At 26.9% G+C, this 25,805-nt stretch overlaps 3 protein-coding genes across 6 annotated transcripts; all 3 read left to right on the top strand.

Annotated features, from left to right (window-relative positions):
* Positions 1-290: 290 nt before the first annotated feature.
* On the top strand, positions 291-2,755 carry LOC101514539 (GDSL esterase/lipase CPRD49-like). The gene is made up of 6 exons (XM_004492391.4): positions 291-454; positions 584-661; positions 752-892; positions 1,064-1,137; positions 2,074-2,223; positions 2,315-2,755. The coding sequence occupies exons 1-6, from the start codon at positions 359-361 to the stop codon at positions 2,547-2,549; spliced, it is 774 nt and encodes a 257-aa protein (XP_004492448.1). The 5' UTR covers positions 291-358; the 3' UTR covers positions 2,550-2,755.
* Positions 2,756-9,565: 6,810 nt separating this feature from the next.
* Positions 9,566-12,345, top strand: LOC101514221 (GDSL esterase/lipase WDL1-like). 4 transcript variants are annotated; one of them, XM_027333044.2, is made up of 6 exons: positions 9,579-9,790; positions 9,920-9,997; positions 10,088-10,228; positions 10,547-10,620; positions 11,805-11,836; positions 11,928-12,093. In XM_027333044.2, the coding sequence occupies exons 1-6, from the start codon at positions 9,695-9,697 to the stop codon at positions 11,945-11,947; spliced, it is 441 nt and encodes a 146-aa protein (XP_027188845.1). In that variant the 5' UTR covers positions 9,579-9,694; the 3' UTR covers positions 11,948-12,093. The 4 variants fall into 4 exon arrangements, with proteins under 4 accessions (XP_027188843.1, XP_073222691.1, XP_027188845.1 ...); XM_027333042.2 differs by lacking the exon at positions 10,547-10,620 and having other exon boundaries at positions 9,566-9,790; positions 11,928-12,345; XM_073366590.1 differs by lacking the exon at positions 11,805-11,836 and having other exon boundaries at positions 9,571-9,790; positions 11,907-12,345.
* Positions 12,346-18,288: 5,943 nt separating this feature from the next.
* LOC101513877 (GDSL esterase/lipase WDL1-like) lies at positions 18,289-21,560 on the top strand. Its single transcript, XM_004492389.4, has 6 exons — positions 18,289-18,521; positions 19,111-19,188; positions 19,279-19,419; positions 19,733-19,806; positions 20,901-21,047; positions 21,139-21,560. Exons 1-6 carry the CDS (start codon positions 18,303-18,305, stop codon positions 21,350-21,352), a joined length of 873 nt encoding a protein of 290 aa, XP_004492446.1. The 5' UTR covers positions 18,289-18,302; the 3' UTR covers positions 21,353-21,560.
* Positions 21,561-25,805: the final 4,245 nt, after the last annotated feature.

The following is a 25,805-nucleotide window of genomic DNA, read 5'->3' as shown; positions in this document are numbered from 1 at the left end:
ATTTAATCTCTATCAAAGAATTAATTATCTATTTTTAGATATTATCAAGGATTTAATTGTCTATTTTTATAAAAATTACATGAGAGATAATCAAGTTGATCTTTTCTAATTGTAATTTACTGAACTAATTTGATCCGATTTATTTTTCTTATGATTTAAAAGTAATTTTATTTTTCCCAAATTTTAAATTGGATCTCTCAAAATGAGCCTTTATTTTATATAAAAATAATAAAAGCGTAGCTTTTTAAAAAAATTCATTACTCTACCTGTATAAATAATAATCTCTCGTCTCATTGTTTTCGGAATGTGTATGTTTGTTTTTATTATTAAGAGATAATAATATGGAGCAAAGAACAATATGAGGCCTCAATTTGTGTTGTTTGGTTCTTCCATTGTTCAATACAGTTTTTATCAAGGTTGGGGAGCTACTCTTTCTCACTTGTACGCTCGTAAGGTACATTTTCTTCCTTTTTAAACCTTAATATAATTATTTATTTGTTTGAGAGGAATAGGAGGATTGAAAATAAGATGCATTGGTTATTTACTTTTTGCTAACTTTACAACCAACAATGAATTGGCGTAGGCTGATATAGTTTTGCGAGGATATGCTGGTTGGAATTCAAGGCGTGCTCTCAAAGTTGTCGATAAGGTTTTTCCTAAGGTATTGAGTAATATGTCATTATACTTTATTATAAATTAGCTTATATGACAAATTGACTTATCTTGGTATTGCTCATCTCTAATATTATAGAATGCCCCTAAGCAACCAGAATTGGTGATTGTGTACTTTGGTGGTAATGATTCTACACCTCCACACAAAAGTGGCTATGGCCCTCATGTACCATTAGATGAATACAAAGAAAATATGAGGAAGATTGCTCAACATATAAAGGTAAAAATACTCATATTAGAGTTCTAAATTTATTTGAAAGTGCAATAAATATTATATTGAAAAAATCTACTGAGCACTCTATGCATAAATGTAGGTTTTAAGTCATATTTTTTTAATTAATTAACTCATATTATTAATTGCTGAGTTTGACACAATCCAAATGATTAACAGGGTTTGTCAGAAAATACTCGAATTATATTTCTCAGTACTCCTCCCATCGATGAAGCAAAAATCAAAGAGAACATGTAATAGGTTCTGTTTTCTATTTTGAGTATTAATTGCACAAAAAGTTAATAGATATATACACAAGTGAATAGGCAAATTGGTTCATGAAATTTTAAACATTGATCAAATTAGGCATTGTATTTTATAAATTGACAAATAAAATTTTGAAATTGTAAAATATCAATAAAAATAGTTTATTCATAAAATTTTGAAGTAGATATTTTGATATGACAATATATTTAAATATGTGGCTTATAAATGTTCATCCCACATCAAGAAGGTCATATTCTTGATGAAAAATTTGTCGATCAAATTTTGTCATCTCAAAAATAAATTTGTGAGTAATTGTGTATAGACTAATTATAGACAAATTAGTCCATTAAAAATTTAAATTTCATAGAAAAATTAGTCTATGTTATGATAACATTGATACGATATAAATGTCGATAAGTCAAATATTCAATTAATATGTCATAACATAATCTCTAATGATAAAAGTTTAATTATAGACTACTTTAATAGATATTTTATAATTCAAATAATGTATTTGTCAATTTATAAAATTTATAACCATATATCTAGATGATGATTACCTAGTCTAACAAAAGTAGTTAATTACTTAAGATTAAGATATACTGCTATCACCAATTTTCTAATAATCCCCCCTCCAAGTTACTATAGTTTTCCTATTTACATGTACATTTATAATTTTCTACACATATTAAAGAACAATATATTAAGATATTTAATGTGTCTACTATATATATAAATGTTTTTACTCCCCTTATAACCATGTATAGGAAAATATTTGTAGATTTTTGTGTGTCTATTATAAATAAATAAAATTACATATGAGAGAGTCTTACATTTTCCAATTAATTATAGTTATATTTGGAATAAACTATAATAGTAGAATGTAATGATTTCATTGATAAAATGTGGCAATGGATCTATAGGAATGAATTTGGACAACCCATAAGGACAAATGAAGAATGTCGAAAATATTCAAAAGCTTGTTTAGAGATGTGTCTCGAGGAGAATATCAAGGCAATTGATTTGTGGAATTTAATTCAGAGAAAAGATAACTGGAAAAATGTTTGCATCTTGTAAGTATGCTCTCATATGAATGTCACTAAATAAAAATTGTTCAAATATGCATTTCAATAATTTAACTAAGTGGTTTGGTTATTATTTTAGTGATGATGGAATTCATCTAACAGCTAAGGGGAATGAAATAGTGTCAAATGAGATATTGAAGGTCCTCAAAGTAGCTGAGTGGAAACCAAGTTTATATTGGATGGAAATGCCACCTGAATTTGGAGAAGATTCATCATATGATCCAATTTCTTCCTTTGGAGTGAAAACAAATATCTCAAACATACCTTTTCCCTATCATCTACAGTGGGACAACCCTTTTGTCTCAAAGTTATAAAATCCTTTGGAAAATCACATAATACTATGCTTCACTAAAGAGCCTAAGGAAGTATGCTATTTTTAGATTTTAATTACATGTTCAATAATAAAATGTGTGATCATATAATTTGACATGGGTTTTCACCATGAATAGTGTGAACTTTTTCTCTTGATTGTAATTGAGCTGTTTTATTTAGTGATAGTAAATGTTTGTGTTTTGTTTTATGTTTTTGGATAAGATTATGCATGTTTATTGCACTAAAAAATAGAACATAAATAAATATAGTAAGCCATTTTAATAGAATGGTTTAGTGGATGCATTACTAAATACACTATTTACAATTGGTTTTATGTTTGAGCTTTTGATACCCTATTATAAAATTGGATTTCGAAACACCAATTAAACAAGTTAATTACATTTTTCATAAAAAATAAAATTGAACAAGTTCCAATTAGGGGAGATGGATATGAGTTGTTTATATAATTTGAAAGTTAATAAAAAGATATGTAACTCTATCATTTATAAGAAAACGAAATCCCAGCCTCTAACTCTATCTCAACCTTTCCATTTCTAAATTTAAAATACAATTTTTAGTCCACAAAATTATTATATGTACAGTTTTAGTCTCTACTTTTAAAATAATATATATTTTTTAATGAGTTTTTTCATGCATATTTATGATATTATAAAAAAATTTATCTATAAAAAATAAGTTCAAAATTCGATTTCTAAGTTCATATTGTCATTGTTTTTATATTTTATTATTTTAAAAATTTATATTTAAATCATCTAAAGTTAAAAAAAAATTAAATAATGCCAAAAATTATTTAAAAATTAAAAGACAATTAAATATATTTTGTTTCTACAGGTACTAAAAGTAATATCTAAACAATTTTGTAGGAACTAAAAAAATATATTTTTATTTTATAAAAACTAATATTAAAAGATCGAAATTTTATAGAAACTAATAATATATTTAACCTTAAATTATAAACAGATTTTTTCACATCAATATGATTGAGATGGTTTAGAGTTTAACTTTTTTAATACACTTTATCTAATTAATATAATAAAATCATTGCCAATTGATTTTTTGTCTATTTATTTCTTGATGTCCTATTATGCATCAGTAGTCAATCCGAAGACGATCACTTACATTTTGTCGATCTACGCATCGGTAACCAATCCAAAGACGATCATTTTCATTTCTATGAATCTACGCATCGGTAACCAATCCAAAGACGATCATTTTTGTTTCTATAGATTTACGCATCGGCAACCATTCCAAAAATGATCATTTTTAATTTTTATAGATCTACGCATCGTAAACAATCTGAAGATGGTCACTTTCATTTCTATAGATCTACGCATCGGTAAACAATCCGAAGACGATCACTTTCATTTCTATAGATCTACGCATCGGTAAACAATCCGAAGACGATCACTTTCATTTCTATAGATCTATGCATCGAGAAAAAAATCACCTTCATTTCTGTCGATCTACGCATCCGTAACCAATCCGAATACGATCATCTTTATTTTTGTCGATCTACGCATCGGTAATTAATCCGAATCTAAATTTTTTTGCATCATTCTCACTCTAACATTTCAAATGCACTTTAATACATGTTTTGTTATTGGACAAAATTTAGGTCCTTATATTTACTTATCTTTTTACCTGATAACATGAAAAAGAATATCATTGTTATTCATATTTTCATATTTTTCAAGTAAAATATAATTAAATATGGGCAGTTGTAGCACCCTAATTTTGTCCAATTTATTTAAAAATAAAATCAAAAAGGAAATAAAATAATTACAATGATTAGGCTCATCAATTTACAATATCAAATCAAATTATAAATTAAAAATAAAGTCAAATTAAATTACAATAAAAATTAAATCAGATCAAGTCATGCTATGTTGACTTTGTTCACTGCCAAACCCTGCTATGTTGATGATGACTGCCATTGATGCACAAGCCATGCTTATTGGTACATCTGTTCCTGTTTTAACTAATTTGAGAAACATAAAAACATAATTTTTTAAATCAGTCTTGGTACACATTGTGCAGAACAAAGAGACAAATTTTTTAGTTTAAAAAAGAGAAACTAAAAGACAAATAAAAGCTAAGCAATGAACAAATCAGAACAAATAATCTAAAATGATGAAGGCATCAAAGGTGCAGAAAAATGCAGATGATGAGCAAAAAAACGAAGCATCAAACAGGACATTGATGGAGAAGGACCAAGGCAAGCAAGAAAGCAACTAAACAGAAAAAAAACTCTATAAATACACCCTATCAAATTTCGAAAAAGGGAAGGAGAAATCTGAGATTAATATTGATGAAAAACACATAAAAAGAAAGAGAAGAAGAAGAAACAGAAAACATCACCGTCGTTTCAACTTCCACCGCGAACCACCATCTCTGTCTTCATCGGTATCTGAAAAGGCATGTATCTTCTCATTATCTTCATGTTTGCTGCTTAGATTGGAAGCTAAAATTTAAAACTAGATTTAATTTATTTGAAAGATGGAGTTTTGTTTTGGTTGTGTGAATATTTGTTTTTAGACGAAATCATTTTTTATTATGTTAATAAAGCTTTAAAATTGGATTTGTTCTTGCTCAGCAGCTACGGTTTCCTTTTCATGCCATCTTTTCAAATTTCTTTGCTTTATGCCAACCGTTTGCCAGACTGTTTGGATTTAACACTGTTTTTGTTCGCTTGCCAGAGTGTTGGACTTAACATTGCTTTGCTAGCTAGTTACTATAGCCTTGCCATTTATATTTCTATCACTTTATTCCATTTAGTTAATAAAAATTCTGCTATAATTTTCATTTAATTTCTATTTATTATAAATAATTATGGATGTAATTAAATGATAATAAACATTATTTATTTTATTTATGAGTGGTATTAATCGATTTTTTTTAAACTTTGGATTGTGCTATTTAATATAAAAACGAGTTTTGTTTCAATCACTTATTTACTTAAAAGTTATTTTGAAAGAGTTTACATTTGAATATGTTTTTTCTATTATTAAAATGTTTATTTATTTAATAGATCATATTACAAGTCCATGTATTTTTTTTTTTTACCATTTTTTGTGTGTTTACTACTCACTTTATTTTGCAGAATTATTTAAACTTATTTCATATTTAACATCAATTTATTTTTATTTTTTTTTGAAAAGCAAAGAATATTTATAATCGAATTTTAAAAGATTAATTAGATGTGACATCTTTTAATCTTTGAGTTGTTAGGACACAAGTGGTACAACTTGATAGTCCTAAAACTCTCTTTATTTATTTATTTATTCATTTATTTATCTTAATGAATTAATCTAAAATCGACTTAAATTTGATGTAGTATTATTTTTTATCTGAGTTGTTAAGACACATATTGTACAACTTGTTGTTTTTTTTATATATAAACCGAAAAATAATTTAAAATATTGTTAAAAGGATTAATTAGATGAAACATCTTTTAATTCTTTGAGTTTTTTTTGAGACACAAGTTGTACAGCTTGATAGTCATAAAACTCGTATTTTAAAATATTTTTTGAAGCCAGACAAATTATTTTCTTTTCTTGTCAAAATATTTTTAAATATAACAAAATCCATTTTTGTTAAAAAAATACATCAACATTTTCTATCCAAAAACTACATAGCTTTGATTTCTCCATCGCACAGGGAGATACGTAGGAGTAAGATCACATTCTTGTCAAGCACATAAATAAAAATTTCTTTTTTGTCCTTTATTTGTTAAGTACATATTTATTTCAAAATAATATTTTAAATATAGTAATAATTGTTATTCATATTTAATAATAAAGAAAAATAAATATACTTAAGTTAAAATTAATCTTGCACAATTAATTATAGATAACCGTTTTTAACGGATGTCGTAGGGTGCTAATACATTCTCTACGCATAATCGACTCCCAAACTCAAATTTTGGTTTCAATGACCTTTTTCTTTCTATTTTAAGGGTTTCCCAATATTTTCCCTATTTTAAAATAAATTTTGGTGGCGACTCCATTGAATTCGAGAAACACTCGAAATTTTAGGCCGCGACAGAAATTAATGGGGAATTACAAAGGCAGAGCAGGAAAACATCCAAAAAATTTAAAAACTCTATAAATACATTTTTATTTATTTTCAAAGGGAGGTCGGATTAATAATGCTTATAAAAATACACTCTTAAAGAAGGAGATGAGAAAGCAACCGAAGGCAGTCTCAATGACAAAAATCAAATAGAAAACGTCAAGATATTTTTTCTCTTATACAATAAATATGTTTGTTCTATATCTTCACCATATAATTACTATTTGGTAGAGCTGTCAAAATTGGTTAACCCGAATACACCAACCCGCTAAAATGTAGGACTTGGGCCTTATAATCTCAGCCCGATTTTTTCAATGGTTTTCAATCCCGATCCGAATAAAACCATTATTCATTGGGGTTAAATTGGTTCAAAAGATATACATCCTACTTAGATGGTTTATATATATATATATATATATCCTTTGTGATATAATATATATTTAATTGGTTATATATAGGGGTGGAAATAGGCCAGGCCAGGCTTTGAAAGGCCTGAGCCTGGCCTACGATTAATTTTTTAGGCCTAAGCCTGACCTACGACCTATCATAGGCTTTTTTTTCCGGTCTGGCCTGACCTAGAAGACTATTTAAAAGCCTTATTCATATTAAAACGTTTAAATATTCTACTTATACCATATGATGCTCTCCACATACCAATATCAATGTACTTATCTATGTATATTAAACAAAAATAATTCTTCTAACAAAATAATTTTAAAAAAATCTAAAGCAAACATCCTTTAAAACCTAAAAAATAATTTTTGGTTTCAAAGAATAGTTTTTTTTTTTTTGTTTTCTGAAACAAACCTACTCATTATTACCTCTCAAACAAATATGAAATGACTACTTAGTGATTGTCTAATTGAACAACTACCGAATATGTAACGATTATTGAATATAGAATTGCTGTCGAATATGGAATGACTACCGAATATGGAACGACTAGTGAGTGATTGCCTAATTGATAGACTTTAAAATAGGAAATAATATTATTAATAAATAATAATAAAAAATATATATATATATATATATATATATATATATATATATATATATATATATATATATATAGATAGATAGATAGGTCGGTCTGTCAGGCATAATATGCTTTTTTATAAGTCTGAACCTAACTTATTTAAATAAATAGGCATTAAAAATAGCCTTAGCCTAGCCTTTTTATTAAATATGTCAGGTCAGGCCAGACCATAAGTAGGTCAGGCCATAGGCCCTGACGAACGACATAGCCTATTCCTATCCTTAGTTATATATTTTTAATAATCAATTTTTTTATTTTCCTAAGTGGACAATCATTCAACACTTTAAAAAATGTGAACACTGCTAAAAGAGTCTAAAAACACTTATTTTAGAATCACATTAGAACTATATAGCACTTTATTTGAATTTGGTTTGAGTTTGTGTTAATTGAAATATCCAAACTTAGTTTGTGTATAAAGAGTAAATCATATTTTTTTTTTTAAATGAGCATTCAAATTGAATCATACTTAATGCATAAATAGTATACCATAATTTTTTGTAAATGGGCATCCAAAAAAATTTGAAGTTCAAATAGTCGCAAAGAAATTGAAAATATAATGAGTAAAAAAAATATAAAAAAATGTGTGGGTTACTCACCCATCCCGTAACCCGTCTAGGGCTGGGCTCGGGTAGTATTTTCTAAGTCCATATTAAAACATGACTATTTGGCCCGGTCCGAAGAAACCCGTTAGGGTCGACCCTATATGGGCGGGGTAGTCCATTTTGACAGCTCTACTCTTTGGTCTCACAATGCTCAATCTCTCGATTCTACTCTCCCACTCTTGACCGCTTTCTTGCTTTTCCTCTTGTATCCTCCTTCTTCATATTTGTAACTCAAATCTTCAAATAAACTCATATTTGTAATTCTTTATTTGATGTTTTTAGAGATGAAAATATGAGTTTATTTAAAGATTAAGTTATGAATTTGATGAAATTGCATTATATAGAGGATGATAATTAATTTTATGGGTTTTGTTTGAAATTTTTGATGAATTTCTTGAATTTTTGCAAAAAATAAGGATAACATTGTTGACATTTTAAAACATAAAAAATCAAATTGTCACTTAAAATTAAAATAAATGACCAAATCGAGAAGAAAAAAAGATAAATGACTAAAACGTTAACTGAAATTAAGTTAATGGAGCACATGTGATTTTTAGCCTATTTAATATAAGTAGAAACAAATATATTTAAGTTAATATTAATTTGTACAATATCTTCTCTACGCATAATCGACTCCCGACTTCAAAATTTGGTTTCAAAAGACTATTTTTATTTTTTATTTTTAAGGGTTTCTCAATATTTTTCTTATTTTAAGATAAATTTTGGTGGCAACTCCATTAAATTCGAAAAAGATTCGAAATTTTATACCGCGACAATTATAATTTTACAAAACTCGTTCACCTATTTTGCAAATATAAATAAATTCATACCCTCGTGGATAGAAATCTTAATGTCGATACGCATACATTATAGACACTAAAGTACTCATACATATGTATCTATTACGTGCACATGTGCTAATTAATAGGTTGCAATCAACCATAGCAAGTAACCAAACCACATTTATGAAAGGAATATAGATTTTGGACAATCGCACATGAAATGATGGAGGAATCACAAAGAAAGAAAAAAAAATTTCAATAATTTAATGTTTGACTTTAATAAGGCATATGATGGATGAAATTTTTTAACACAAAATATGGGATTTTACTTCGTTCGATATAGTTGACCACTAATTGTTGGAGAAATGAGTGTGAGTAAGGTCTTAACAATTTAGGGCTATTCTACATAAATATGCATGATGTGAACTTAATTACTTCCTTGGATCTTGATTCTTGGATGAATTATTAAATAACAACAATTTGATGCATCGAGTACGTGGGTGGGGTTTAGTGGCTTCCAAAATACATAACACTTCTATGCTGGCTTTTCATGAGAAAACGTGTCTTGTAAATTTTTTTCAAAACTACATGTATAAATAAGAATCTCTAGTTTCATTGTTTCAGAGCAAAGAACAATGAGGCCTCAATTTGTGTTGTTTGGTTCTTCCATTGTTCAATACAGTTTTCATCAAGGTTGGGGAGCTACTCTTGCTCACTTGTACGCTCGTAAGGTACATTATCTTCCTTTTTAAACCTTAATATAATTATTTATTTGATTGAGAGGAATAGGATGATTGAAAATAAGATGCATTGGTTATTTACTTTTTGCTAACTTTACAACCAACAATGAATTGGCGTAGGCTGATATAGTTTTGCGAGGATATGCTGGTTGGAATTCAAGGCGTGCTCTCAATGTTGTCGATAAGGTTTTTCCTAAGGTATTGAGTAATATGTCATTATACTTTATTATAAATTAGCTTATATGACAAATTGACTTATCTTGGTATTGCTCATCTCTAATATTATAGAATGCCCCTAAGCAACCAGAATTGGTGATTGTGTACTTTGGTGGTAATGATTCTACACCTCTACACAAAAGTGGCAATGGCCCTCATGTACCATTAGATGAATACAAAGAAAATATGAGGAAGATTGCTAAACATATAAAGGTAAAAATACTCATGTTAGAGTTCTAAATTTATTTGAAACTACAATAAATATTATATTGAAAAAGTTGTTTAATTTTGACATCAATTTTTATACATAAAGTTAATTGTAGCAATGGAAATAAAATTCATAATTGGAAATTAGAAGAATTTGATAAAGGCAAAAAAAAAAAATAGTTTAAATATAAAAAGAGGTTTTTTTGTTAAAAAAAATTAAGTTTTGGAGTAAAAAATCTATTGAGTACTCTATGTAGAAATTTAGCTTTTAACTCGTATTTTTTTAATATTGAGTATGACACAATTAATCCGAATGATTAACAGAGTTTGTCAGAAAATATTCGCATTATATTTCTCAGTACTCCTCCCATCGATGAAACAAAAATACAAAAATTCAGGTAATGAGTTCAGTTTGCTATTTTGATTATAAATTGCACAACAAGTTAATGGATATATACACGACTGAATAGGTAAATTGGTTAATGAAATTTCAAGTGTTGGTCAAATTAATATTTAAGTTTTATAAATTGACAAATACATTATTAAAATTGTAAAATATCAATAAAAATAGTTCTAGATTCTGTATTATTTCACACTTAGATATTTTGATCTGACAATATACTTAAATATGTGACTTATAAACATTGATTTCACATCAATGCTATCTTCAATTTATTAAAAATATAGACTATTTTAATTGATATTTTACAATTCAATAGATATATTTGCTAATTTACAAAATTTAAAGACTTATTTAACCGACGCTTATAATTTAAGAGAACCATTTGCCTATTTGCTTGTATATAAACACACACATACAAGTCATGCATCCCTCCCAAACATATATATAAATTTACTATAGTTTTACTATTTACATGTGCATTTAGAATTTTCTACACATATTAAGAATAATATATGTAGGATATTCAATGTGTCTGTTATATATATAAATGTTTTTAAATGTTCCATCTAATCCCATGTATAGGAAAGTATTATATAAGATCCAAGATGCACAAATTTTTTAGTTTTTTATTTTTGAAATATTTAATATTAATATTAGTTGTTAATTTTATTAGAAGAGAGAGTTAAATTAATATTACTTTATCTCTCCAACTTTTCAAACCACCTTATCATTATATGGATTTAATAATATTATTTTTTTAAAATATATTGAATAATTTAAAATGGAGTTATGACTTAGTGATTAACTATTTTTCAAAAATTCATAATTAAATTTAGGGGCAATATATATATTAATATTATGATCTCTAAGCCTTGAGCTCAAGCATTTGTAATATAATGGTTGATATTTAAGTTTTATAGATATCATCTTACCATATAGGATAATTTTGCTTCATTTTAGATTTAATTAGAAGGAAAAAAATCTAGTATCTATCATTGACATTACAATTTTCCAACTTTTCTTTGAAATATATAATTAAATAAATTGTGGCAATTGATCTATAGCGGTGATGAGAAACCCACAAAGACAAATAAAGAATGTGAAAACTATTCAAAAGCTTGTTTAGAAATGTGTGTCGAGTAAGATATCAAGGCCATTGATTTGTGGAATTTAATTCAGGAAAATACTAACTGGAAAAATGCTTACATCTGGTAAGTATGGTTTCATATGAATGTCATTAAACAAAAATTGTTCAAACATTCATTTCAATAATTTAATTAGGTGGTTTGGTTATTATTTTAGTGATGATGGAATTCATCTAACAACTAAGGGGAATAAAATAGTGTCAAATGCAATATTGAAAGAACTCAAAGATGCTGATTGGAAACCAAGTCTATATTGGAAGGATATGTCAGCTAAATTTGAAGAAGATTCACCATATGATCCAATTTCTCTCCATGTAAAGACAACAAATATCTCACACGCACCTTTTCCCTATGCTGGCTCAAAATTATAAAATCCTTTGGAGAATCACATAATAATATGCTTCAATAAAGAGCCTAAGGAAGTATGCTATTTTTAAATTTTAATTACATGTTCAATAATGAATGTGTCATCATATTTGACATGGGTTTTCACCATGTGAGTAGTGTGAACTTTTTCTCTTGATTGTAATTGAGCTGTTTTATTTAGTGATAATAAATGTTTGTGTTTTGTTTTATGTCTTTGGATAAGATTATGCATGTTTATTGCACTAAAAACTAAAATATAAATAAATATAGTGAGCCATTTTAATAGAATGGTTTAGTGGATGCATTACTAAATACACTTTTTACAATAGGTTTTATGTTTGAGCTTTTGATACCCTATTATAAAATTGGATTTCGAAACACCAATTAAACAAGTTAATTACATTTGTCATAAAAAGAAAAATTGAACAAGTTACAATTACGGGAGATGAATATTATGCAGAATTAGAGAGACATGTAGAGAGAAACCTTATCTCATCCAAAACCTGTTTTATTTCTTAAACATAAATAGAGAATTAACATACTTAAATAAAAACAATTTTTAAAAAAACGTGAGTGCAACAGACATGCAAAAGAATTAAGTTTATGAACAGATAAATTAAACATAAATAAAGAAATTAATAGGGAAGCACAAAGACAGAGCAGGAAAACATCCAAACAAGTTAAAAACTCTATAAATAAATTTTCATTTGTTTTAAAGAGAGATCGGATTAATTCTGCTTATAAAAAAACACCTCTTAAAGAAGGAGATGAGGAAAAAACCGAAGGCAGCATCAGTGACAAAAATCAAATAGAAAACATCAAGGTATTTTTTCTCTTATACAATAAATATGTTTGTTCTTTATCTTCATCATATAATTACTCTTTGGTAGAGCTGTCAAAATGGGTTAACCCGCACGGACCAACCCGTTCAGCCCGCTAAAATATTGGGTTTGGGCCTTATAATTTTAGCCCGATTTTTGCAATGGTTTTTAGCCCAGTCCGAATAAACCCGTTATTCATTCGGGTTAAACTGGTCCACTAAAAAATAGGTTCAAAAGATATACAACCCACTTACTTGGTTATATATATATATATATATATATATATATATATATATATATATATATATATATATATAATCTTTTGTGATATAATATTATCTTTAGTTGGTTATATATTTTTAATAATCAATTTTTTTATTTTCTTAAGTGGACAACCATTCAACACTTTGAAAAATGTGAACATTGCTCAAAGAGTTTAAAAACACTTATTTTATAATCACATTAGAACTATATAGCACTTTATTTGAATTTGGTTTGAGTTTGAGTTATGTTAGACAAATCTAAATTTATTTGTGTTATGCTACATATTATCTATAACTTATGGACAATTTGAACTTATTTTAATTTGTGTATTGTTTTGAAAATTTTGAATTGAATTTGTGTTAATTGAAATATCCAAACTTAGTTTCTGTATAAAGAGTACATCATAATTTTTTTAAATGGGTATTCATACTTAATGCATAAGTAGTATACCATAGTTTTTTTTAAATGGACATCCAAGAAAATTTTTAAGTTAAAATAGTCACAAAGAAATTGAAAATATAATGGATAAAAAAAAAATATAAAAAAATGTGCGGGTTACTCGCTCAACCCGCAAGACGTCTAGGGCTGGGCTCGAGTAGAATTTTTTAAGCCCATATTAAAACATGACTATTTGGCCCGCTCCAAAGAATCCTGTTACCTGTTAGGGTTGACCCTATATAGGTTGGGTAACCCGATTTGACATCTCTATCCTTTGGTCTCACAACACTCAATCTCTCAATTCTACTCTCCCACTCTTGACCACTTTCTCCCTTTTCCTTTTCCTCTTGGTATCCTCATTCTCCATTTTGAATCTTTTATTCTCCCTTTTGTTTCTTATTTTTCTTCTCTTAGTTTTTTCTATGTGTTTGATGTGCTGCTAATTCATGTACTGTGATGTAACTCTTCTATTGTAAAGGAAAGGACCGCGTGCTGCAACTCTCTTGTTGCAAAGGACCGCGTGCACTTTTTGTAAAGGGCCTCCCCTAGGCTTTTAAGTTTACATTATTAATTTTTAATAATTTTTTTTGTTACTTTAAATTAAAATTAAGTTGGGCCTAACAAATAAACAAACATGTTTAATTGGGAGTTCAACCCATTTAAAGTTACAGTTTTTCTTAAATTTTGAGTTTAATCTGTTCCTTAAATTTTTGAGACACGATTTGTATAATTTAATATTCTTAAAACTCACATTTCAAAATAATTATTCAAATCAAACAAGCTCATATTTTATTTTTTTCGTCAAAACAATTTTTTTTATCGACAACAAAACAATTTATCTTTAAAAACAATCACTACATCAGTATTTTTTACCAAATAACTACGTAGCTTTGATTTCTTCATTGCACCGGAGATACTTAGGAGTAAAATCAAACTCTTGTCAAGCACATTAATAAAGATCTTTATTTTTAAGCATACTTTTATATCAAAATCACATTCAAAAAAACAAACAATTGATATTTATATTTAATAATAAGTAGAAACAAATATATTTAAGTTAATATTAATTTTGCACAATATCTTCCCTACGCATAATCGACTTCCGGCCTCAAAATTTAATTTCAAAAGACTATTTTTATTTTTTATTTTTATTTTTAAGGGTTTCTCAATATTCTTTTTAATTTTAAAATAAATTTTGGTGGCAACACCATTAAATTTAAAAAACACTCGAAATTTTAGACCGCGACAAGTAAAATTTTACGATACTCATTTCCGTATTTTGTAAATATAAATAAATCATATTCATACCCTCGTGGATAGAAATCTTAATGTCAATACCCATACATTATAGACACTAAAGTACTCATACATATGTATCTATTACCTGCACATGTGCTAATTAATAGGTTGCAATCAACCATAGCAAGTAATCAAACCACATTTATGAAAGGAATCTACATTTTGGATAATCGCAAATGAAATGATGGAGGAATCACACAAAGAAAGAACAAAAAATTTCAATAATTTAATGTTTGACTTTAATAAGGCGTATGATGGATGAAATTTTTTAACACAAAATATGGGATTTTGCTTCGTTGGATATAAAGTAGGCGCGATGCAAGGAATCAAATTTTACGTCTATAGTTGACCACTAATTGTTGGAGAAATGAGTGTGAGTAATGTCTTAACAATTTAGGGCTATTCTACAACTGTTCAAAGTTACTTACTAATTTAAAAGTTCATTTCCATAACAGCTAGTTAATGGAAATCAACGTTTCTCTAGAGTAGATTAATTGTACGACAGAGGCACTAAATTGTATGTGTGGATTACCACGATTTAAATTTTTTGGTCCTTTCATTAACATAATCCACTTAAGAATTTATTTTTTAATTATTTTTTATTTTTAATTATTTATTTTATAAACACTTATATTGAGATATTAGTAATACGGTAATTGATTTCTTTTATTTTTATATATTTTCTATGGTACGGTGATCTAATACATATTTATTGTGATTTAGTAATTAATATAAATTATTGATTTAATATTTACGTATTCTATTGTTTTGGCTATTCTATAAATAAGATAGTATTTTTATGTGATTATTCTGAAAAATATTATAGTAATAATTATAATTAGTATTTTGAATATGTGAGTTTTGGTTACTAATATATTTTAAAATATTAATGACTTTAATTATTTTATTTATAAAATATTAATTTTGAGATATTAGTAAAAAAAAGTGTTAGAAAATCAGTTTTGATAATTGTTAGTTTTATTTTAAAAAAATAATAGAAATGAGTAAAATATTTTTTATGGATTACATCAATATGCAAGAGTAAAATCTATTTAAGTAAAATAAAAAATTAATTGAAAAGAAGAAGAAGGAAATCTATGAGAAAGAGAGAGGAGTGCGACACACAAAACAAAGAAGCAACATTTAAGAAGAAAAGGGAAGAAAATTGATACCGATCATCGGTCACCGGTCTTAGTTTTTTAACCATTTAATTTCTCTTTAAAATGTCTGACTTCTCCGTTTATAAAATTCGTTATTTTGCACCATTCGAAATTGACCCCTTTTAGAATGTGCTTTCATAATTTATTTTTGACGTTTACCCATAAACTGTCGAGTTAGATCGATTGGAGGACAAAGAGTCAAAGTATGAATTTTTTTGGTTGTGAACTCTTATTCACATGCGAAAACGTCAAAATAAGGTAAGAGGGTGAAATATCGTTTGAGTTCATGAGTATAATATATTGGGAGATGAACAGGAAAATTGTATTTCTCAACGATTTATCTGGGACTCGCTACGTACAACAGTAGTCATTTGAGAGATAAATTAAATCATGTGAAAATATGAGAATTATGAGATTAAAATGTGAAATAGAAATCTTTATAAGGTTTTGATTGATTTCATTTTCGATAATTGTGTGGTATTTGATATCATTTTGATATTTGATGTTGAATGAATTTTGTGCATATGCATGATTTGATGAGATTTTGTGATGTGATGATAAACCTTGAATGTATTGTGTGACATAATAATATATAATGATGACAGTGACTAAGGATTGAGATGTTATCAAATTGTGATGAGTATGTTGATGTCACTCCATAGTTGATGAAATAGTGGTAATTCTAATTTGTGTTAAATATGCTCTTAATTGAGTAGTCTAGGCCAACGAGGGGAGAAAATAGATATTGAGAATTTTTTACGTGGTGATTATCTTGTCATCGTATATGTAGGGTCTGACAATTCTAGTGATGTTGGGAAGTACAACTGAATGAATCTGATCGTGGATATCTGTTATTAAGCCTTATGACAAAACTATTAAACCTTGGAGTATTTTGGTGGGAATTCCAAAGTGACTTGAAGGTAGCCCTCCAAATGTTGGGAGCTACTATGCAACATAGATTTACCTCGATCGTCGCGTATATGTGTTTTGGGTTGAGTTGAAGGAATCTATGAGGACAATGTCAATTTGAATTTTATGTCCACTTATGTGGTGGCATAATATAAGTCTCGTAACCAAATACTTCAGAATTAGAAAAATATCCAATGACGAAGAAATGTTAAGTCTAAGTTAATGCATAGTATTGCATTGTCTTATAATTGTTTTGATGTGATTAATGTGTATCGGATGTGATAATAATTTCTCATAAATAATTTAATGATACGACGATATATTAATTTTACTTGATTGATTTTGACATTATATCATAATGTGTCTTGATTGCAAAGATCTTAACTATTTTTGGGATTTGGAGTTGCATTTTCTATGACATATTTAGATGAGTAATATTTTTGCAGATTTTTCATTTCAGTTTTAAATAACTTGAGTTAAGTTTTATTTTATAAATAATGTTTTTCGAGTAGTCTTGATTCTAAAATTTTCTATCGTGTTCTTATTTCAATTTTTTTGTTTTATACTTGTTTATCCACAGGTTTTGTTTCATATAATTTAGAGGAAACAGTTTTTGTTAATATGGTGAAAGAATACGAGGGTAACTGCAGAAGAAGAAAATCAAAAGCTAAATCTAAATAATGTAAAATAAAATAAATGATTGCATTGTACTGTACAATCGGTAGTCGACAATAAAAAAAATAAAATAAAAATAAAAATAGTTTCACATAAATTGGATGAATTTAATAGTGTGTCAGAGGATATGACCCTAACCTTCACCAAAAAAAAAATGTATACTCATTATTTCCTAAAATATCTATATAATGGATCTTATCATTTGTTAATTATATTTATGCAAAGTTAAAATACATAATATATTTCCCATTTTCCAAGCAATAGTGAAAATAAATATGCATAATGTGAACATAATTACTTCTTTGGATCTTGGATGAATCATTAAATAACAACAATGTGATGCATCGAGTATGTGGGGTTTAGTGGCTTACAAATACATAACACGTCTATGAAAAAAATTAATAACTATCTGTATAAAATCTTCTGCCCATATCACCGAAAATCTTCTGCCCATATCGCCGAAAATCTTCTGCCCATATCGCCGAAAATCTTCTGACCCATTTAAAAACATGAAAATTAGGATGCTGGCTTTTAATGAGAAAACGTGGCTTATAAAAAATTTCAAAACTTCATGTATAAATAAGAATCGCTAGTTTCGGAATGTGTATGTGTTTATTATTAAGAGATAATAATATAGAGCATAATAATAATAATAATAATATGGAGCATAATAATAATAATAATATAGAGCATAAGAATAATAATAATATAGAGCAAAGAACAACGAGGCCTCAATTTGTGTTGTTTGGTTCTTCCATTGTTCAATACAGTTTTCATCAAGGTTGGGGAGCTAATCTTTCTCACGTGTACGCTCGCAAGGTACATTTTCTTCCTTTTTAAACCGTAATATAATTATTTATTTCTTTGAGAGGATGATTGAATATTTAGTTCATAAATCATATATATATATATATATATATATATATATATATATATAGTTGTACATTACATAATTTTGAATAAAAAAATGACCCTAAATCCATTCTATAATAGATGGAGAAAAAAAAAATTAAAATTTTATTTTTGAGAAGAGAGAATGACACTAATATCCTGATACCAATACGAAGTTAATTGGCCAAGATGATGGAAAGATAAAATAAAATTATATAAAAAATTTAATTTATAAGTATTATTGAGAATGTACATTCTTTAATATATCTATTTAATTGTGTTTTATCAATCCACATGCTTGACTGAAAATTATAATTTTCATCCAATAAGCTACCTGTATTTAATACGTTCATTTAACGTCAAAGAAAAATTTATTAATAAAAATCTAACAATAAATTAAAAGTAAAAGCTATAAAATATAAAGTATAGTTTTATCATCCACATTGCATCAAAATTAAGCTTATAACAACCGGTAATAGTTTTTGGTTACTTTACAACCAACAATGAATTGGCGTAGGCGGATATAGTTTTGCGGGGATATGCTGGTTGGAATTCAAAGCGTGCTCTGCAAGTTGTCGATAAGGTTTTTCCCAAGGTATTGAGTAATATGTGATTATACTTTACTATAAATGAGCTTATATGACAAATTGACTTATCTTGGTATTGCTCATCTCTAATATTATAGAATGCCCCTAAGCAACCAGATTTGGTGATTGTGTACTTTGGTGGTAATGATTCTACTCTTAAGCACGATAGTGGCTATGGCCCTCATGTACCATTAGACGAATACAAAGAAAATATGAGGAAGATTGCTCAACATTTAAAGGTAAAAATACTCATGTTAGAGTTCTAAATTTATTTGAAACTACAATAAATATTATATTGAAAAAGTTGTTTAATTTTGACATCAATTTTTATACATAAAGTTAATTGTAGCATTGGAAATGAAATTCATAATTGGAAATTTGAAAAATGCAAAAAAAAAAAAAAATAGTTTAAATATAAAAAGAGATTTTTTTTGTTAAAAGAAATTAAATTTTGGAGTAAAAAATCTATTGAGTATTCTATGTAGAAATTTAGTTTTTAACTCGGATTTTTTTAATGTTGAGTATGACACAATTAATCCGAATGATTAACAGAGTCTGTCAGAAGATATTCGCATTATATTTCTCAGTACTCCTCCCATCGATGAAGCAAAAATACAAAAATTCAGGTAATGAGTACCGTTTGCTATTTTGATTATAAACGCACAAGTTAATGGATATATACACGACTGAATAGGCAAATTGGTTAATGAAATTTTAAGTGTTGATCAAATTAATATTTAAATTTTATAAATTGACAAATACATTTTTGAAATAGTAAAATATCAATAAAAATAGTTCTTCTGTAAAATTTCACACTTAGATATTTTGATCTGACAATATACTTAAATATGTGACTTATAAACATTGATTTCACATCAATGTTATCTTCAATTTATTTAAAATATGGACTATTTTAATTGATATTTTACAATTCAATAGATATATTTGCTAATTTACAAAATTTAAAAACTTATTTAACCGTGGCTTATAATTTAACAGAACCATTTGCCTATTTGCTTGTATATAAACACACACATACAAGTCATGCATCCCTCCCAGACCTATATCTAAATTTACTATAGTTTTACTATTTACATGTGCATTTAGAATTTTCTACACATATTAAAAATAATATAAGATCCATCTAATATAAATTTACTATAGTTTTACTATTCAATGTGTCTGTTATATGTATAAATGTTTTTAAATGCTCCATCTAATCCCATGTATAGGAAAATATTATATAAGATCCAAGATGCACAAATTTTTTATTTTTTATTTTTGAAATATTTAATATTAATAATTAGTTGTTAATTTTGTTAAAAGAGAGAGTTAAATTAATATTACTTTATCTCTTCAACTTTTCAAACCACCTTATCATTCTATGGATTTAATAATATTATCTATTTATTTTCTAAATATATCGAATAATTTGAAATGGAGTTATGACTTAGTGATTAACTATTTTTCAAAAATGCATAATTAAATTTAGAGGCAATATATATATTGATATTGTGATCTCTAAGCCTTGAGCTCAAGCATTTGTAATATAATGGTTGATATTTAAGTTTTATAGATATCATCTTACCATATAGGATAATTTTGCTTCAATATAGATTTATTTAGAAAGAAAAAAATCTAGTACCTATCATTGAAATTAGAATTTTCCAACTTTTCTTTGAAATATATAATTAAATAAACTGTGGCAATTGATCTATAGCGGTGATGAGAAACCCACAAAGACAAATGAAGAATGTGAAAAATATTCAGAAGCTTGTATAGCAATGTGTCTCGAGGAGAATATCAAGGTCATTGATTTGTGGAATTTAATTCAGAAAAATACTAACTGGAAAAATGCTTACATCTGGTAAGTATGGTTTCATATGAATGTCATTAAACAAAAATTGTTCAAATATACATTTCAATAATTTAATTAGGTGGTCTGGTTATTATTTTAGGGATGATGGAATTCATCTAACAACTAAGGGGAATGAAGTAGTGTCAAATGCAATATTGGATGTCCTCAAAGATGCTGAGTGGAAACCAAGTCTATATTGGAAGAATATGTCAGCTGAATTTGAAGAAGATTCACCATATGATCCAGTTACTCTCCATTTTAAGCCAATAAATATCTCACACGCACCTTTTCCCTTTCCTCGCTCAAATATGTAAAATCCTTTGGAGAATCACATAATAATATGCTTCAATAAAGAGCCTAAGGAAAGTATGCTATTTTTAAATTTTAATTACATGTTCAATAATAAATGTGTCATCATATAATTTGACATGGGTTTTCACACCATGAGTAGTGTGAACTTTTTCTCTTGATTGTAATTGAGCTGTTTTATTCAGCGATAATAAATGTGTGTGTTTTGTTTTATGTCTTTGGATAATTAATTATACATGTTTATTGCACTAAAAAATTGACATGAATATTGTGAGCTATTTTGATAGAATGGTTTAGTGGATGCATTATTAAATACACGATAACTCTATCAATTATGTGACATGGATGAGTTCTTTATATTTACTATTTAAGATGTGATATTAGATCAAATTAATTATTTTTGTTACACTTTCTTGAGTTATAAATATGTTTTTTAAGATAAAGTTTGTGTGGTCTGAAAACTAGATTTTTATAATTCTTATGAATATTATTAAGGTTAAATAAATTCGATTTAAGTGTTATATTATTGTTTAAAATTAGTTAATTGTTTATGTTGCAATTTGTTATGACTAAATATATTATGTTTAAACTAATTTTTTTTTGGTATTATTTTGAGTACTTACAAATATTAGTTAAATGTATTATGTTCTTTAATTATATACATTGATATGATTAATGTTTTCAAATGATTTTGGTGTTTGAATTTTTTAGATATTGAAAACAAATTAAAAAATTATTTTTATTGTTCTTTTGAACATTAAAGTAATGTACTTAAAAAAACGGTAATATTTAAAGATGTAGTTGGTGATCAAATATTTAATAAAAATAATAATTTATACCACAAATTTCGTCTCTAAATCGGTCGCTAATGACATAAAAAATTAATTTAAAGTGGTTGTTAAATCAGTCTCAATAATCGGTCACAAAATTAGTCACAAAATGCAGTCACAAAATCGGTCACAAAATTCGGTCACTAAACCGGTTACTAAATTCGGTCACTAAACCGGTCACTAAATTCGGTCGCTAATTCGGTCACTAAATTCGGTCGCTAAATCGGTCACTAAATCCGGTCGCTGATTTGGTCGCAACAGCTAGCGACGAGCAGTTTACCAACTGATTTAAATTGGTCACTAATTTGATCGTTAATCGGTTTAGTGACCGATTTTCTCCATTTAGTGACCGAAAATGTGGTCTCTAAAAGCGTTTTTTCTAGTAGTGTTTTATTATTGATGTCTATACATTAAAAAATATAATCTCTTACCTTAAAAATAATGAGTTCACCACTAAACCTAAGAGGCATCCAAGAGTAATGGAAAAAATTGTGATTTGAACAATTGATCATTAGGTCTTATGTAAATGGCCCTTAGTCAAATTTTTAGTTTAAATATGCTTTTATTCAATGCAAATAAATTAACTTATGGTTTGAGTGTCTGTAAAATATTTTTTTTTAGTCTCTACAAATATACAATTTATGGTCTTTGGTATTTAGATTTTAGTCCCTACTAAGTTTATTCATATTTGAATTGATCCTTGTAATAAATAAAATATTTGATTTTAGTCTCTTAAAAAATTAATTAAAATGAATATTTACAAGGATCAATACAATTCTCATATTACAAATCAATTTTGAAAGGTTAAGTTAAGTCCAGTACAATTTCTATGGTAGTATTATGACGTATTCAATACTTGTTAGACTACCTGTTATCGGAACACTCGAGTAAGAATGACATAAATCGGACTCATCCTCGTATTTTACAAATATGCATAAATCAGCCTCATACCTTCGTAGATAGAAATCTTAAATTCATACCCATATGCACCTAAGCACTCATACATATATCTGCTAAGGATAAATGAAAGTGGAGCTGCAAAATTTCGTTGGATATAGTAGTAGATGCAAGGAATCAAATTTCACATTTATAGTTTATTCTTTCCCATCCCACGTTTCCTGTGCATTTCCCTTCTTCCATTTTCTGCATTTTACAACTCTCTATTCATTTATTTTAATTTTATTATTTTTTAATGTATTAATTTTACCATCTTGAATACTCAATCAAAAAGACCAGCTCCTCCTTCTCTTAATTGTATCAGTTTGTCAGACCATTGTAAAATTCAGAACTTAATTTACATGATGAATACAACCCTTCCTCGTTTTAGTTTATTTATTGAAAGAAAAAAAAAATCAAAACAAGGACATAGATTGATTTTCAGAAAAAAGATCCCAAGATAAAAAGAGATTTGGATGGATCAGAAAAGCAATCACAACATAAAAATTGAGAGATTTTCATTTCTTGCTTATTTTGTTTCTAAAAAACAATAGAAAGAGAGTATTACCACAAAGAACAAAGAAACAGACGTAAATCTACCATCATAGTCCTTCCCATCAACCCATAACGTTAAAGCCAATTCTAACAACGGAAAAGCGTATTTTCTCGCTCTTTTACTTGCTCTCCTGTTCAAAGGTGTATAGATTAAAGGTTGAAATTTTGTTTTGTTATATGTGAATAAGTTTTGTTTGAGATCAATGTGGTTAGTGTTTTGTTTGTGAGTATTTTCTGATATATGAAATATGCTTCTTGCTGCACCTTTTGCTTGTTTTGCTACGCCTTTTGAAGTTTGCTTGCTAGTCTGATACATTAATTGTACACCGTTCGCATGCTTTTTCTATATTCACGCCAGGCTGCAAACTGTTTCCCATTAGCTATTTAGTTGTATTATATTTAATAATAATAATAATAATAGTCTTATTTAACATAGATTTGTTTAGTGATCTCTCTCTGATGAATGGACTTTTTCTTCCTGTTCCCAGTCTTCATCAAATTTATTTCATTTAATTATAATAATTCTAATAAGTAAATATGGATATAATTAAATAACAATAAATATAATTTATTTTATATTAAAATAGATTTTTCTTTTTTTGAGTGGTGCTATTTAATATTAAAATAAATTTTATTTCTTCACTTATTAAATTAAAAAATTGTTTAAAAGAGGATTACATTTGTAATTAGTTTTAAAATATTTTTTTTTCTATTTAATAGATTAAGTTAAAGTCCTTTTTGCTATTTTATTTTCGTGTTTATTACTAATTTTATTTCGAAGAATCATTTAAATTTATTTAATATTTAGTGTCAATTTTTTAAAAAAGAAAAGAAAAGAAAATAATAACAAATATTTTATTAAAAATTAATTAGATGTGACATCTTTTTAATCTTTGAGTTATTAGAACACAAATTGTGACAACTAGATGGTTCTAAATCTCATCTTCACAAATAAATAAATTAAAAATCATAAACAAATTAATCATAAAAATTATTTAAAGTTAACTAAAAATGACATTTTAAACCTTGAGTTGCATAATATAAATTATATATTTTGACAGCTTTAAAATTTATTTAAATAGATAAATATATTTAAAATCAACTTTTTAAAATTTAATTAATTAGATGTGTTTTTTTTAATCTTGGGAGTTGTTAAGATACAAGTTGTACTACTTGGTATTCTTGAAATTATGTTTTTTTTTAAATAATAAAATATATTTAAGAGAGTTAAATTAGATATGGTGTCTTTTTACTCTTTGAGTTTTGAGACACGAGTTGTACAACTCGATCGTCTTAAAACAAATATTTTAAAATGATTATTCAAATCAAACAAGTTTCTTTTTTTTTTTTATGTTTGTCAAAATTAACTTTTTTAAAATAACAAAATACAATTTATTTAAAATCAATCAACACATCCACATTTTCTACCAAGAACTACGTAGTTTTGATTTCTCCATCGCACTGAGAAATATGTAGGAGCAAGATTACACTCTTGTCAAGCACACTAATAAAAACTTTCTTTTTTCCTACTCTTTTAAACACACTTTTATCTCAAAAAAAATCACATTTATAAAAATTAATTTATATTCATATTTAATAATAAAGATAAATAAATATATTTAAGTTGATTTAATTTTGCAAAATTAATTATAGGTAACTGTGTCGCGGCCTAAAATTTCGAGTTTTCATCGAATTCAATAGAGTCGCCACCAAAATTTATTTTAAAATAGGGAAAATATTGGAAAACCCTTAAAAATGTAAAAATGGTCTTTGAAACCGAGTTCGGGAGTCGATTATGCGTAGGGAAGGTATTAGCACCCTACGACATCCGTTAAAATACGGTTACCTTTAATTAATTGTGCAAAAATATTATATCAACTTAAATATATTTATTTTTCTTTATTATTAAATATGAATATAAATTGTTTTTTATAAATGTGATTTTTTGAGATAAAAGTGTGTTAAAAAAAGAGTGGAAAAAAAGAAAGATTTTTATTAGTGTGCTTGACAAGAGTGTGATCTTGCTCCTACGTATCTCCCGATGCGATGGAGAAATCAAAGCTACGTAGTTCTTGGGTAGAAAATGCGGATGTGTTGATTGCTTTTAAATAAATTGTATTTTGTTACTTAAAAAAAA

Source organism: Cicer arietinum, chromosome 3 (genome assembly GCF_000331145.2).
Source record: "Cicer arietinum cultivar CDC Frontier isolate Library 1 chromosome 3, Cicar.CDCFrontier_v2.0, whole genome shotgun sequence".
Taxonomy (NCBI): Eukaryota; Viridiplantae; Streptophyta; class Magnoliopsida; order Fabales; family Fabaceae; genus Cicer; species Cicer arietinum.
This window is presented reverse-complemented; position numbering and strand designations above follow the sequence as displayed.

Bases quoted from the DNA above. Each gene is read 5' to 3' on its own strand.
- LOC101514539 (XM_004492391.4), top strand. From the start codon at position 359: ATGAGGCCTCAATTTGTGTTGTTTGGTTCTTCCATTGTTCAATACAGT. The intron at 455-583 runs GTACATTTTCTT...GAATTGGCGTAG, and splicing joins CTCACTTGTACGCTCGTAAG to GCTGATATAGTTTTGCGAGG. The intron at 662-751 runs GTATTGAGTAAT...CTAATATTATAG, and splicing joins TCGATAAGGTTTTTCCTAAG to AATGCCCCTAAGCAACCAGA.
- LOC101514221 (XM_073366590.1), top strand. From the start codon at position 9,695: ATGAGGCCTCAATTTGTGTTGTTTGGTTCTTCCATTGTTCAATACAGT. The intron at 10,229-10,546 runs GTAAAAATACTC...AATGATTAACAG, and splicing joins AGATTGCTAAACATATAAAG to AGTTTGTCAGAAAATATTCG. The intron at 10,621-11,906 runs GTAATGAGTTCA...TAATTTAATTAG, and splicing joins ACAAAAATACAAAAATTCAG to GTGGTTTGGTTATTATTTTA.
- LOC101513877 (XM_004492389.4), top strand. From the start codon at position 18,303: ATGTGTATGTGTTTATTATTAAGAGATAATAATATAGAGCATAATAAT. The intron at 18,522-19,110 runs GTACATTTTCTT...GAATTGGCGTAG, and splicing joins CTCACGTGTACGCTCGCAAG to GCGGATATAGTTTTGCGGGG. The intron at 19,420-19,732 runs GTAAAAATACTC...AATGATTAACAG, and splicing joins AGATTGCTCAACATTTAAAG to AGTCTGTCAGAAGATATTCG.